The sequence below is a fragment of the Mobula hypostoma genome, chromosome 17, assembly GCF_963921235.1.
Source record: "Mobula hypostoma chromosome 17, sMobHyp1.1, whole genome shotgun sequence".
Lineage (NCBI taxonomy): Eukaryota > Metazoa > Chordata > Chondrichthyes > Myliobatiformes > Myliobatidae > Mobula > Mobula hypostoma.
The window spans coordinates 21,457,069-21,471,667 of NC_086113.1; the positions used below are offsets into that span (position 1 = coordinate 21,457,069).

General features: G+C 43.5%; 1 protein-coding gene across 1 annotated transcript in view; it reads right to left on the reverse strand.

Moving 5' to 3' along the window:
* Positions 1 to 14,599, reverse strand: part of nek11 (NIMA-related kinase 11) — a 331,369-nt gene that overhangs the window by 184,169 nt on the left and 132,601 nt on the right. Inside the window, exon 5 of the mRNA XM_063069323.1 lies at positions 3,004 to 3,130. Coding sequence (XP_062925393.1) covers positions 3,004 to 3,130 — 127 coding nt within the window. The remainder of the gene's footprint in view (positions 1 to 3,003; positions 3,131 to 14,599) is intronic.

A 14,599-nucleotide genomic window follows, 5' to 3' on the forward strand; every position in this document is an offset into this window, starting at 1 on the left:
GCATAAAAAATACATTTAAAATGAACAATAACACCTTTGGTTGACCCTGCAGAAGCTGCTGCGATTGAACGCACTGCCATCTTACCAGTTAATGTTGTTCAGATCAAACATCAGAATGGGGGAGAACTATGATCTAAGTAACTTTGACAATGGAATGCTTGTTAAGGCCAGACGGGGTGATTGGAGTATCTCAGCAACTGCTGATCTACTAGGATTTTCACACACGACACTCTTATAGAGTTTACAGAGAATGGTGCAAAAGAATTTTTAAAAATCCAGCTTGTGGCAGTTCTGTAGGCAAGGACGCTTTGTAATTGAGATAGCTCACAGGAGAATGGCCAGACTGGTTCAAGCTGACAGGAAGCAACAGTGGTGTGTAGAAGAGCATCTCTGACCACACAGCATGTTGATCCTTGAAGTGGATAGGCTGCAGCCAGCAGAAGACCACGCCACATTCCACTCTTGTACCTAATAAAGTGGCCAATGAGTGTATATTCTGCATTTTGTTTTCTTTTTACTGCCTTAACGTACTTGAGTGTGGAATAATCTGTCAAGAAAGCATGCAGAGCAAAATGCTTTTTTTAATTGTATCAAAGTACACATGCCAATGACAAAACAACACAAAATAAACCATTATCAATTACTTTACCTATGATGATTTATATTGAAGTTATTTTGTATAGTAATACATTAATAAGGAATTATTTACTGCAAAACCCAGAGAAAACCCAGACAGTCACGGGGAGAACATACAAACTCCTTACAGGCAGGGGCAGGAATTGAACCTGTGTCACTGGCACTGTAAAGTGTTGTGTTAAGCACTATGCTACCATGCCACCCATTTTGAGATGCTCATGAATACGAAATGAATGGTGTGGGCCAAAGGAGTACTAAAAGGCAAAAGGGACTTGATCTACAAGAGCTGAGATCCATGAAGAAGGCACCAGAGGTAGATAGGGTGGTGAAAAAAGCCATACTTGCTGTTTACTTTCATAGGTCAAGGTAGAATGTAAATGCAGGGAGATCTTGGTACAACTTTTTAAACTATCATTTGGGCCACTGATAAATATTGTGCAATGTTTTGATCGCTGCACGCTAGGAATAATGTGAGAGTGCATTGGGGAGAACACAGAGGAGATTTATCTGGGATGGAATGTTTCGGACATGAGGAGAGTCTGGACTGGCTGCGTTTGCTGAGGGAGGAAATGACTGAAGCACATAAAACTATGAGGTGTACACAAGGGTGGAGAGTAAGAAACATTTCTCCATGCCAGAGGTACTTAAGGCAAGAGAGCACATTTAGGGTGAAGAGGAAGAGGTTTTGAGAAGATCTGTAAAAGATTTTTTTCATCCTAAGGGTGGTTGAAATTTGGAACCTGCTGCTTAAGGTGGTAGAGATAGATAGAGTCATGGTAGATAAAACACCTGGTGAAGTATACGAGTCCCCATAGCACAAAAAGGCAATGGGCCATGTGTTGGTAAATGAGTTTAGTATAGAAAAATTCTAGATGGTTAGAATAGATGTGGTAGATCAAAGGGCCTGTTTCTGTACTAAATCAGTCAATGACAGCTAGAGCTGCCTACATACGACCATGGGCATCAGATGCATAAAATATCCAGAGCTGATGGATTTTGTGGAGACAAGATTCTGGAGCTCCTCAAACTGTGGGATTTATACCAACCCTCCCCCATCTCCAGGACCACTGATAAGGTAGGCTTAAGAAAGTGAGGACATACAGGGAGTATATATGTACAGTATGACGTCAGCACAGTCATACAGCAGCTAGCACAATCACTAATCGGGGTTCAATTCCCGTTGCTGTCTGTAAGGAACTCTCCCCTTGGCTTTGAGGGTTTCCTCTGGGTGCTCTGAATTCCTCCCACATTCCAACGACGTACGGTATGGGTAGGGTTACTAAATTATGGGCGTGCGATGTTAGCGCAGGAAGCACGGCAATGCTTGCTGGCTGCCCCAAGCACGATCCTTGTTAACCTGATTTGACGCAAACAAGACATTTCGCTATATGTTTCAATGTACTGTACACATGACAAATAAAGCTTATCTATATACAGAGGATACACATAGACCTTTAAGAACTGTGTATATGTGATATGACTTCAAATACATTATTGCATCAGTCATCACTATTAGACACCAGTAGACCACCTTCAATAAAAGATGTTTGTTATTCGCTTTCCTTTGCAGCAACGTAGAAAAGCCCCATGGCTGGCACAAAAGCCTCTATCTCTTCTATTGCAGGGAAGTCAGGAATAGCTTTGCAAAATACCACAGGATCCCATTTGAAATCCCACCATCACAGGTGGTAAAGGAGAGACCAGGGGCTTCACAAAAAAATCCCTTGCTTGTGCTCAAAATAATCTTGCACATTTCAGCTGGGACATAAAGTTCATTATTCTTTTTAACAGGAGGGTTTGAAGGGATATTTATTATGTGTATAATATTATGAAAGTCCTTTCATGGGGTGAACAGGAAAGATACATTTCCCTTTGCAGGAAGATTAATAACTGGACAGGCTGTTGACACAATGGTTGATTGATCTGACTAGCAAACATGGACATAATTGTAAAATAGCTGATAGTATTAAAAATAGCTGAAAAAAATCATCCAGAGGGTGGCTTAGGTCTGAAGGGTACTGCCTGAAAGTATTGTGAAGGCAGAACTACCTACCACAATTTAAAAGTGCCTGCATGAGCAGCTGCAAGATGATGAGTTGAAAAATGAGGTTACCTAAAATTGCTCTTTTTTGGTTGGCATAGGCACGATGTGCCGTACATGTTGATTACTTGTCCTGAGGGTGACCTCCCAGTGAACCAGGATTAGTCTTTAGCTTTAACAACCTAAGCAGCAACTCCACAGAAAGGTCAGTCCCTGTGACAGTATTAGCTAAATGAAGGTAGACCTGAAAGAATTGCACGTGCAGATTTGTTATAAGTTGTCAGAATTGGAAATAATTCACCAGAACTTAATGACAACCCACTTACCATATGTCAGACTTGGAATCATATCCTTGGTGGCTGAATAACTCTGGACTCATGTAATAGGGTGTTCCAGTAAACGTAGTCGCCAGGTCACATGAACCCATCAGAAGGCGAGATACCCCAAAGTCTCCTTGAAAGAAAGAAAAACTTCCTGTTTAGAACATTCCTTGTAATAATGATCAGTGAGGCACAGAGAGATCTGTAGTTACCGACAAGTACCTTTATTGTCTCAATGGAAGAACACATGAACTTGCACAACCAAGTACCTGAGTGCACACCTGTTGAGTTTCCCCTGACCTTCCATGAACAGTCAAAAAAAAATAGAAAATATAATACCAGCAAAAAGGAGTTTCTGCTGCTGACCACACGTCCCTCGTAGCCCTGTTTCGAATCTCCATGTCCGTGGGGTCCACCTCATCCGCGATGGTTGTTCTCCTGCAGAGTTACTACTACCAGCACACTTGAAGTGTCTGCTTTTATATTTGTAAGGGGTTTCTTCTTTTATGTTGCTCTAATTAAAATGGCTTCTTTGTTATGTTATAATTGAAGTGGCTTCTTTGTTATGTTAACTGCTGAGAAAGTCCTGCCGCTAGCAGTTTGTTTGGATTATGTTGTTGATAAGAGGATGAACAAACCAATTGGGATAGATGTTATTCTTTCTGTGTGTCTGTAAGTTATTGTGATGTGCGTGTTTTTGGGAAGAAGGCGCGAGAAGGATGAAGATAGAAGATGTGGCTTTAGGAGATAGCTGCCGGACCCGCTGGGCCTGGGCGGGAGCCCAGGGGTCGATGGCAAGTGAAGGAGGATCAGCGACAGGGAATCTGTGAGCTCCAAAGTTTGTGCATTGGAAATGTTGCTGAGATTATTGGCGCCTTTTATTTGTTTTCCTTTTCTTTTGTTCTCTACTAACCCCATACTTAAATATAAAATCTTAATCATTTAACCGGACATTGTGGACTGAATGTTATTTCGGGGTACTGATGTTACACAGGGGACACAACACACAGCATCCACCCAAACTTGATTACCCAGTTTGGTGGGGCCAAAGGCTACCCTCCCCAGGCGGAAGCGAGCTGAGTGAGCCTGAGGCTTACCAGGGGGCTACATATTCATTCCTTACCAATTCAAATGTTACATCCCAGTGTCATTGGCTATAGGTCATGTGCCTGACTTTTAACACCTTTTTATTGGCTCTGCTCCAGGCCAGCATCCATTTGTTGCCCTCTTCCCTGCAAGTGACAATTGGTAATTTATGGCTCTTTGTTCTCAATCAGCAACCAGCTTGAATCACACAAAACAGATACAGACCCCAGCAGTTATATCCAACCAAAGAACACCTCACAAATAACTTCTTATTTGGAAATTAGTCCAGCAGATTACCTGGAGCATCATTGTGTCTCCTTTAAAACACTGATCAAGCAAAGCAACTTTAACTCACAAAATGAAGAACACAGTTTCTTCATAAAACAGCAGCCTCCATCTCTTCCCTCATGACAAGGACGACGGCAATTGGTCTGTCTGCTTCCACTGTCCTTGATTCATTCAAATTCACTGATTTGTAGACTGTAGTTGTTGGCCAGAAAGAACATGGAACAGCAACACGCCCTTTGGCCCACAATGCTTTCTTGCTTCAGATGCAAAATTCTATGGCTGAATGTAAACTTCTCATAATTTAAAGCCAAAATTTATCTCCCACATTCCTCACAGGTCTTTCAAGTGCTGATTTCTTTGACTCATGCACCGACTAGCAAATAATTAGATGGCAGAATGGCTTCAGATTTCAGAAGATAGTTTCCTCTAGCTGGAAAACAACAACTGAACGAAAAAGGAAATGTACCCATGGTGCCAGAGGGCATGAGCTGAGATATTCAGAGTGCTACACACCAGTCTTCACCAAGGATGAAGATGATGCTGGATTATATCAGCGAAGATTTAGTGAAGATTCTACATGGGCTAAAAATTGATGAAGAATACTAGCAACATTCCCACAAAATGCTGGAGGAACTCAGCAGGCCAGGCAACATCTAGGAAAAGAGTACAGTCGACATTTTGGGCCGAAACCCATCAGCAGGAACAATGTTTTCTCTATTATTTTGCAACCGCACAGACCAGCCATTTCTCTGAGCAGGATTTTTTTTTCTAAAAAAAAATCAGCCTGAAAACTGTGTGGCACTTTAATAAATCATTATATAAAAAAAAATTCAGCTGCATGGCAACGAAAGCTATGTGCATGGGAGCATTTCAGTCACTGCGCGACCGTGCAGCTCAGAGAGAATAGTGGGTACAAGACAGGCTAAATGCAATTAAAATGAAATTAGAACAGAAAGGGATACAATCTAGTATTTCTGAATGTTACCGTCTGGATGGCACAGTAGCATAATGACTAGCAAAATGCATCACAGCGCCAGAGATCAATTCCCGTCGCTGTCTGTAAGGAGCTTGCACCATCTCCCCCTGACCCCATGAGTTTCCACTGGGTGCTCTAGTTTCCTCCCACATTCTAAAGGTGTACAGTTTAGTAAGTCGTGAGCACCAAAAGCATGGCAACATTTTCCCCCAGCACATCCTCGAACTGTGTTGATCATTGACGGGAATGACATATTTCACCGTATCCTTTGATGTACATGTGACAAAGAGCCAATCTAATTTAATCTGCCTACCCATTGCATCAGTACGTCTATTTGAAATTACTGTTTGCCGTTCCTCATAGCTTTGCTTTGTCTGTATTTGCACATATTAAGAAAATCAGTGGTCAATACACAGAACTTTGGAAAATCCAGTTGTGCACTTCCCTTTGATTTGGAAAAAAAGACATCCTTAATGTGATTCTAAAATGGGTAGAAGAACGGAGAAATCTCGTGATTATATGTACAAAGTTTGTTGAAGATAGCAAGGCAGGTTAAGAAATTAGTCAGAAAATCATAATGGGATTATTGGCTTTAAAATAGCGGCAGTAAACATAAGAGGAAGGAAGTCATGATGATTCTCAGAATCAATTTTATTTATCACATGTACAGTACCGTGCAAAGGTCTTGGGTATAGAGTCCTGATGAAGGGTCAACTGTTTACTCCTTTCCATAGATGCTGCCTGATCCACTGATTTCCTTCAGCACTTTGTGCGTGTGGCACATACACTGCACATAGCAAGGGTGTCTAAAACTTTTGCACAGTACTGTATTTGTCAACGTGGAGCACAGAGCGAATTTGTAAATCTGATGGGAGCAAAGGAGGTTGGGGAATGGTGAGGGTGGAGCGCTGTGGGAGGGGTGTGGGACAGGTAGCAGTGGGGTGGCCCAGATGCAGACACACCCTGCCCTGAGACACCAGGCAAAGTCTTTTGAATCCAAACAATTGGTTTATTGATCATTACAGAATGTCGTTCTGGTGCTTCCCGCTCCCTCCTCTCTTCCTGTCCACTCTCAGTCCACAGTAGAGACCCATATCAGAACCAGGTTTATCATCACTCACACGTCGTGAAGTTTTTTTTTGTGGCAGCAGCACTGTGCAAAAGTCTTAGGCACCCTACCCATATATATGTGCCTAAGACTTTTGCACAGTACTCTACCTGGAAACATACAGTGAAATTCGTCATTTGTATTAACAATCTATGAATGCGCTGGGGGGCCATACATTCCAGCAGCAACACAGCAGTGAGGAAACACCATCAAAACAAGCCTCCTTCCTCCCTCCCACACTCCCATTCACATATAGGCAGTAGTCTAACTCCAAGTCTGCTGTCCCCAAGCTTTGACCATCGAGCTTCAATTTTTGATCAACCCTCGGGCTTCAATCTTTGGTATCAACCCCCCCCCCCACCCCCACCACTGGATGGGACCCCAAACTCGAATTCCAGGCTTGTCAATTGTCCTGCTTTCATGCCCCCTGCTCACATGGATTCTGATCCTGGGACTCACTGACCTGGAATGGCCTAATATCCATGAATGTCTTTCGTCACGTCACGGGAGTATTGTGTCTGATTCTGGGTATCAGACTTTAGGGAAGATATAAAAACTTTGGTAAAGGTGCTGAAGAGACTTAGCAGAGCTATTCCACTGATGAGGGGTGTTAGTTGCTCTCAGAACAGAGGGGATTGCAAGGAGGGTCTGATGGAGGCATTTTAAACCATGAATGGGGTAGACAGAGCAGATAGAGAGAAACTGTTCTAATGGGCAGAGGGAGCAACAACCAGGGTTACTGAATGAAGGTGAGAGGCAAAAAACTTTTTGTCTTTGTATGCATTTGTGATTAGGTCTGGAAAGCTCTGCTGGGGTGGTAGTGAAGACAGCTTCAACTGTAACATTCAAAGGATGCTGAGCGAGTATCGGAAAGAAAAGTTTGCAGGGCAACAGGCAAAAGGCAGGAACAAGGCTGACTAGATTGCCAAATGTAGGCTGATTTAAAGAAGGTAGTTTTATTCAGATAGTTTACAATTTTGTTCCAATATGTGGAGGATACAGAACTGAATTTTCTATCAAGACCAAGTTTGATAGACTTTTGGAATTATAGGGTATTAAATGAGGAGGATATAGAAAATAGGTCTAGAATAGGACACCTGGGCACATGGGATTATTCTATCATTCAGTCATCATGGCTGACTCCAGATCTGATTGATTTTCCATCCAATCCCATTATTTCCTGATTCTTGTAAGTCTCAGAGAACTAATCAGAAAGATAGCTGCCAACTTATCCAGACCTGACAATCACACTTTCAAAACTCTCCAGCAGTGTAAAATCCACCTCTGAACATCTCCTGGATATCAGTGCAGGTTTATGCAAGTAATCAAAAAGATAACAGCCCATCAGATTATTTGCTATTCTAGTGCATGAGACTGGTAAAGGAGTCATCAGCTGAAAAATCTGTCAGAAGCACAGGAAACAGTCCTGAATTATGCCACTACTTTGATCAAATTCGCACAATGACAATAAAATTAACAAGGTATCTAAAAGCAGACAATGACAATGATACACACAAATGGTTTGATCATCAAGATTATTAACAATCCACCCTCATTTATAATTATCCCTTATCTGGCTCCAGAGGTTTTGCAGAGGCGGAAGTCACATTAAAAGAAAAGCAGTATTTAGTGGAAAGGCAAATCTCTGTGGTCATTTTAAAGATGGATTATTATCAGGAAATGCTGGAAATACTCAGCAGGCCAGGTGGAAAGTGAATCGGAGTTAATCAATGTCAAACTCGATAGACACCAAAAAAAGATAATCATGCAGCCTGATTATTTCAGTTCCATCCAGCGCTACCCTTTCTGTTGACTGGTTGGATAGATAGCAGAAGATTAATAGCATAAAGGAACCACTTAAAGCAAGACTGCACTGCTCAGATCCAAGCCAGATCTTTTAAAGAGGTTGTGGACTGCAGCTGGAGCAGGAGCTGGCAACGGCAAACACTCCACTAATGATTCTGACCTGACAAGCAAAGAGAATGACACAAGCTCAGTGGCTCTCGAATGCTAGAACTGGAGACATCCTTTCTCTGGACGGGGCTTGGAGACACTCCACATATGTTCAGAGGACAGTGGAAGGTGGTGGTGTGCAAGTCAGGGTCAGGTGCAAGATGTTCAGTGACCTCACACGAGAGATCAAGGTCAGCGCAAGCATTTGCAAATTCCATCAGCTCACCACCATTCTCAGTCACTGCTATCAATTCACCATGCCCCTGCCACTCATGATTCAGGCCGAATATCTGCATGCTTCACTTCATCTTCACATACTTACCACGGCATCAAGTCTCACACCCACATCCAACAGATTGCATGCACTGCTGCCAGCTATTTCACCGTGGCAGCTGCATCAGCCAAACAAGACTGCACCACACTTGCTGGTACATTCCCTCTTCTATGCACCATAAAGTTGACCAGAGACAGAACTCCATAACAAGAAGGAACACATGCCTATGTCTTAACTCTCGTGGACATGTTTGAGATACCTGCTTCTGATTTCAAGCTGGCACAGGCTAAAAATTGAAAATTCAAAGTTCTAAGTCAATTTATTACCGAAGTGTGCATGTGTCAATACATACTACACGACATTCATTTTATTGCAGGCATTTACAGTAGCACAAAAATACAATAGAATAAATGAAAAGCTATACTGTACACTAAGACTGACAAACAACCAATGTGCAGAAGACAACAATCTGGGCAAATGCAAAATAAATAAATATACTAAAATGATGGTATTTTTGCAACTATTCCTCCTCATCACATCCCACCACCTTCACAACTTATAGTCTCTGTTGACTTGGAAGCTGTGAAGGTTCTAGCACACTCCACTTACATTGCCATCCACCTGGCGAAAACATCATAACGTAAACTTTCAGATACCCCAGAGCTACAAACTGGCCGACAAGTAGAGGAGGGAAATCATAAACCACTTGGCGACTCAATTTCTCACTTGCAGATACCAGCTTGTGCTGAAGGTAATTCCGACTTTCATAACGAGAGACCTTGACAAGGATGGTTAGGACCCAATGCTGGAGTGTTCGAGAAAAGGTTCAAGACACGGTATAAACCTGGACTGAGAACTGAGCACAAACAAAATTCTAGACGATATCTCTAGTTGGGCTTACGAGCTCTGTTCAGGTGCTCTTTAAATATTGAATACCTGGCGCCAAAACATGATTGCCAATTAGCGGGATGGTTCTGCACCCTTAAAGGGGCTATGCCAGCTATCCACACTCCAGAGAGTTAGAGCATCCAAATCCCAGAAGCTGGCATGGTTGGGTGTGTCTCGTAACAGAACCCCCCACCCCTCCCCTACGGCTGTCTCCTGACAACCCTGGCTGCTTGGAGAGACAGTGATGGTGGGAATGGTTGAGAACCAGATCCAAGATGTCATTTTCAGGCACTCAACACCTCTCCTCGGGTCTGAATCCCTCCCAGTCCACAGGCTATTGCTAAACACCCCGAAAATTTCATGAGACCAAAATTCTCATTGGAGACTTGTTCCCCATCGATAAACCTAGGTGGTGGGGGGGGGGCGGCTAAGGGACTGGTGATGACAGGTTTTAATTAAGTGATGTGGAAAGTGAGATTGATCTTCAGGGTTTTGGGACCTGTAAGCTGCAAATCACCAGGTTTAATTTCTTGAGAAGCTTGAAGGGTCTGGTGAAGTTGGGTACCAACTTTGTAGACTCAGAAAGGCAAATCCTGAGTGGACAGCCAAACCTGTTTCCCAAGCTGCAGGGAGGGTCTCAGTGTTCTGCGATTAGCCTTGCTTTCCAGCTCTGGGTAGAGGCCAGCAAAAGCTCCCTTGCCCTAGTCCATTCCTGCTTGCAGCGTTTGACAAGATCTTCAGTCCGCAGGAATCCTAACCTGGCCTCCTGTTCAAGGAAGCGTGGTAGAGAATACCTAAATTGGTACTCTAACGGGGACATCACGTGCGCCAAATACTGTAAAGTGTTGTGGGTGACCTCTGCCCACATCACATGGTTGCACCACTTGCCAGGTCTTTCTGAGGCCAGGCATCTTGGGGGTCATTCCAAATGATGGCTGACCCGGTCCATCTGGCCATTGGACTGCAGGTGAAACCAAAAGGAGAGACTTGCTGTTGCCTCAGCCAGTTTACAGAATGCCCTCCAGAAACATGATGCAAATTGTGGACTACAATCCGTGACTATGTCCACCCGAAAACGATGGATTCTGAAGACCTGGTCCAGGACTGTCTCTACCACAGTTGGTAGCTTGTCCAAGGCAATGAATTTGCAGGCCCTTGAAAACTCATCGACAATTATCATGATGACAGTCTTCCCCCCGGAAGGTAGAAGGCCTGTGACAAAGTCCATGGAGATGTGCGCCCATGGTCTGCCTGGAACAGGTAGAGGATGAAGGAGCCCTTTGAGGTTGGGTACGGAGCTCCTTGCACGCCTATACGTATTGTGAAACATCCTTTGGCATTCCAGGCCACCAGTCCCTTCTCTTGATGAACTCGAGGGTCCCAGCATTCCCTGAGTGGGCAGTCGTTCTCGATGAATGCCCCCACTGGAGTACCTTTGACCTGACGGAGCTTGAGACAAACAGTCTACCTGGAGGACTGTCCTAAGGACTCTCCCCTTGTGCCTGAGCCATGGGAACAAGCTTGTTGATTGTCACTATCACCTTAGCTTGGGGCAAAATGGTGGTAAGCTGCTCTTCCCCTTCGGTTTTGTTGAAATGACGAGGCAAGGCATCTGGCTTTTGATTCTTTGACCGTGGTCGATAGGTCACGACAAAGCTAAGACGGTTAAAGACTGGCCTGCCTGGAATTCAGTCTCTTGGCCTCCTGAATACAAGCCAGGTTCCTGTGGTCTGTCTAGACAATAAAAAGGTTCTTGTCCTGCTCTAGTGACACCATTCCTCCAATGCCAACTTAACTGCTAGTAGCTCCCGATGCCCAAAGTCGCAGTTTCTCTCTGCCAGGGATAGCCGCCTAAAGAGTGAACACGAGTGCAGTTTACTGTTCAAAGGTGACCATTGAGACAGTACTACACCCACTCCGATATCTGAGGCATCCACTTCCATGATGAAGGGAAGGTCTGCGTTAGATGAAACCAATCTCTGACTGCCTGGGTCTTCATAGTGTCCATCTTGATTTTGCCTTTGGAGATGATGAAACCAAAAAATGAAATGTTTGTCACGTGAAATTCTGACTTCTCCAGCTGGACATAAAGGGTATTGTGAAGGGCCAGGTGTGCCTATTCCACACTGTATCTCATTAAATAAACAAACAGCACCTTTTCTCAGAGGGGGAGAAAAGTGCCTGATTGTTGCATTATCAAACAAACACCCCAACAGTGAATCACATAGGGATACATCCAATGGCCCACATCACAAGTCACAGGCACTGACGCTAAAGACTACCTGAAGGAAGGTGGAAGAAAAGTTCAGATGAAATACTGTTCGGAATCAGGTTTATTATCATGGACATGTGTCTTGAAATTTGTTGTTTTATGGCATCAGTACATAGCAATACATAACAATAAAAACTATATATTACAATGTATGTATAAAGAAAATCAAATTAAACAAGTAGTGCTAAAAGGGAGGGTAAAACAGTGACGGAGCCTTCATGGGTTCATTGTCCATTCCGAAACCTGATGGCAGAGGGGAAGAAGCTGTTCCTGAAACATTGAGTGTGTGTCTTCAGGCTCCTGTACCTTCTCCTTGATGAGAAGAGGGCACGTCCTGGTTGATGGGGGTCCTGAATTATGGATGCCACCTTTTTGAGGCATTGCCTTTTGAAGGTGTTGTGGACACTGGGGAGGCTAGTGCCCATGATGGAGTTGGCAGAGTTTACAACTTTCTTCAGCTTTTTCCGATCCTGTGCAATGGCCACTCCTACCAGAAGGTGACGCAGCCAACTAGCACACAATATTTTGCAGGCGCTGGAAATCCAAAGTAACATACAGAAAATTCTGGAGGAACTTAGCACACATTTGGCAGCTGTAGCTGTAACTGTTGAAAACATTCAATTTGATGATGAACAAAATGCCAGGGGTAGATGTGCATTAAAGATGCAATTAAATGATTTAGGAGCAATGCAGATTCACCAGCTTAATTTCTGGGATGAGCCGAGACAGCTCTGTTCTGCATTCCTTGAAGTTCAGAAGAAAGGGTCGCCCTTATTCAAAAATACGAGATCCAAAAGGGCTTGGAGAAGGAAGATGCTTTCACGAGCAGAGGGTACAGCTATGAAATTAAGGGGTCAGATCTACCAGAATTTCTTGTCTCAGAGACCATGAGACACAGGATTAGAGTTAGGCCATTTGGCCCATTGAGTCTGTTCTGTCATTCAATCATGGTTGATTCAAACTTGGTAAGTGGGAGGGCTAGTGATGGGAGTGAATTTCTCATCAGATATAATTAAGGTGAAGCTAGATAAGATCAAGGAATTGAGTGCTATGGGGAACTGTCACAGAAGGTCAGTTGAGACCAGTACAGATCAGCCACAATCATTACGAATGGCGGGACATGCTCGAGAAGCCTGGCGGCTCACTGCTGCTCCTATTTTTCCGTATTCCTGCGTGCACATATCCCAAAGTTTCTTGTGGCTGCAGGGGGTTACAGGGAGTACAGCTGTACCCAGCGACTTTCCTCGGTGTTACGCTCATCTCCACACACCTGATCTCATTGTGCAGGAGAAAGGTGCAGTGGATCCTGTTCACTCAGTGCTAGCCCAATGGGATCTGACTTGCCAGGCTCAAATTGGCCGAGTTTATTCTCCAATTAAATATTTGGGTTTGCGTCAGGTCAGACTGTGCCATGCTAGCCCAGCTCATATGTAGTTCATCAAGGCAGAACAATTTACTGGCATATGAATGAAACAAATAACAGTTAGCAGGCCCTTTGGCAGCATTGTGCCAATCTTTTAATCTACTCTAAGATCAATGTAACCATTCGCTCCAACATCTTATTTCATTCATTTGCCTATCGAAGAGAATCTTAAATCCCCCTAATGAATCTGCCTCTACCATCATCTGTGGCAGTGCAATCCACACACCCACCACTCTCTGAGTAAAATACTTAACTCTGATGTTCCCCTGCACTTTCCTCCAATCACCTTAAATTTATGCCCCTCATATTCCCTATTTACTCGCTGGGAAAATGTATCTGGCTGTCCACTCTATCTATACTTCTTATATACTGGGTTTCATCTCCTAAGTTACAGAGAAAGGTTGAACAAATTAGATCTTTATTATTCTTTATTCTTAGGTCTTTATTCTTTGGAGCGTAGAAGGTTGTGGGGGGACTTGATAGAGGAGTTTAAAATTATGAGGGGGATTGATAGAGTTGACGTGGATAGGCTTTTTCCATTGAGAATGGGGAAGATTCAAACAAGAGGACATGAGTTGAAAGTTAAAGAGCAAAAGTTTAGGAGTAACATGAGGGGGAACTTCTTTACTCAGAGAGTGGTAGCTGTGTGGAACGAGCTTCCAGCAGAAGTGGTTGAGGCAGGTTCAATGTTGTCGTTTAAAGTTAAATTGGATGGATATATGGACAGGAAAGGAATGGAGGGTTATGGGCTGAGTGCAGGTCGGTGGGACTAGGTGAGAGTAAGAGTTCGGCATGGACTAGAAGGGCTGAGATGGCCTGTTTCTGTGCTGTAATTGTTATATGGTTACACCTCTATCATGACATCTCTTATCCTCCTTCATTCTGAAATGAAAAGCCTTAGCTCACTCAACCCATCTTCATAAAACATGCTCTCTAACCCAGACAGCATTCTGGTAAAAGTCTCATCTGCACCCTCTCTAAAGCTTCCATCCTTCCCATAATAAGGCAACCAGAACTAAACACAATACTCCAAAAGTGTGGTCTAACCAGAATTTGAAACAGCTGCAACATTACCTCGCAGTCTTGAGCCCAATCCTCCAACTAGTAGAGGCAAACGCACCGTATAGGTAATTATATTTACGTTAATAGGCAAGTTGTCAGATCAGACCTGGAAAACGTTGTGGGTGCACAACGTCAGAAAGGTGATGGGCAGGTTGGGATAGGGTTGACTTTTAATTCCAAACACCGGGAGATTTAAAGTGTCTGAGGAGTAAAGTACAACCAGCAAAGAGCAAAGGCAAATTTCTCATCTACTGTGTATAAATCAATTACAA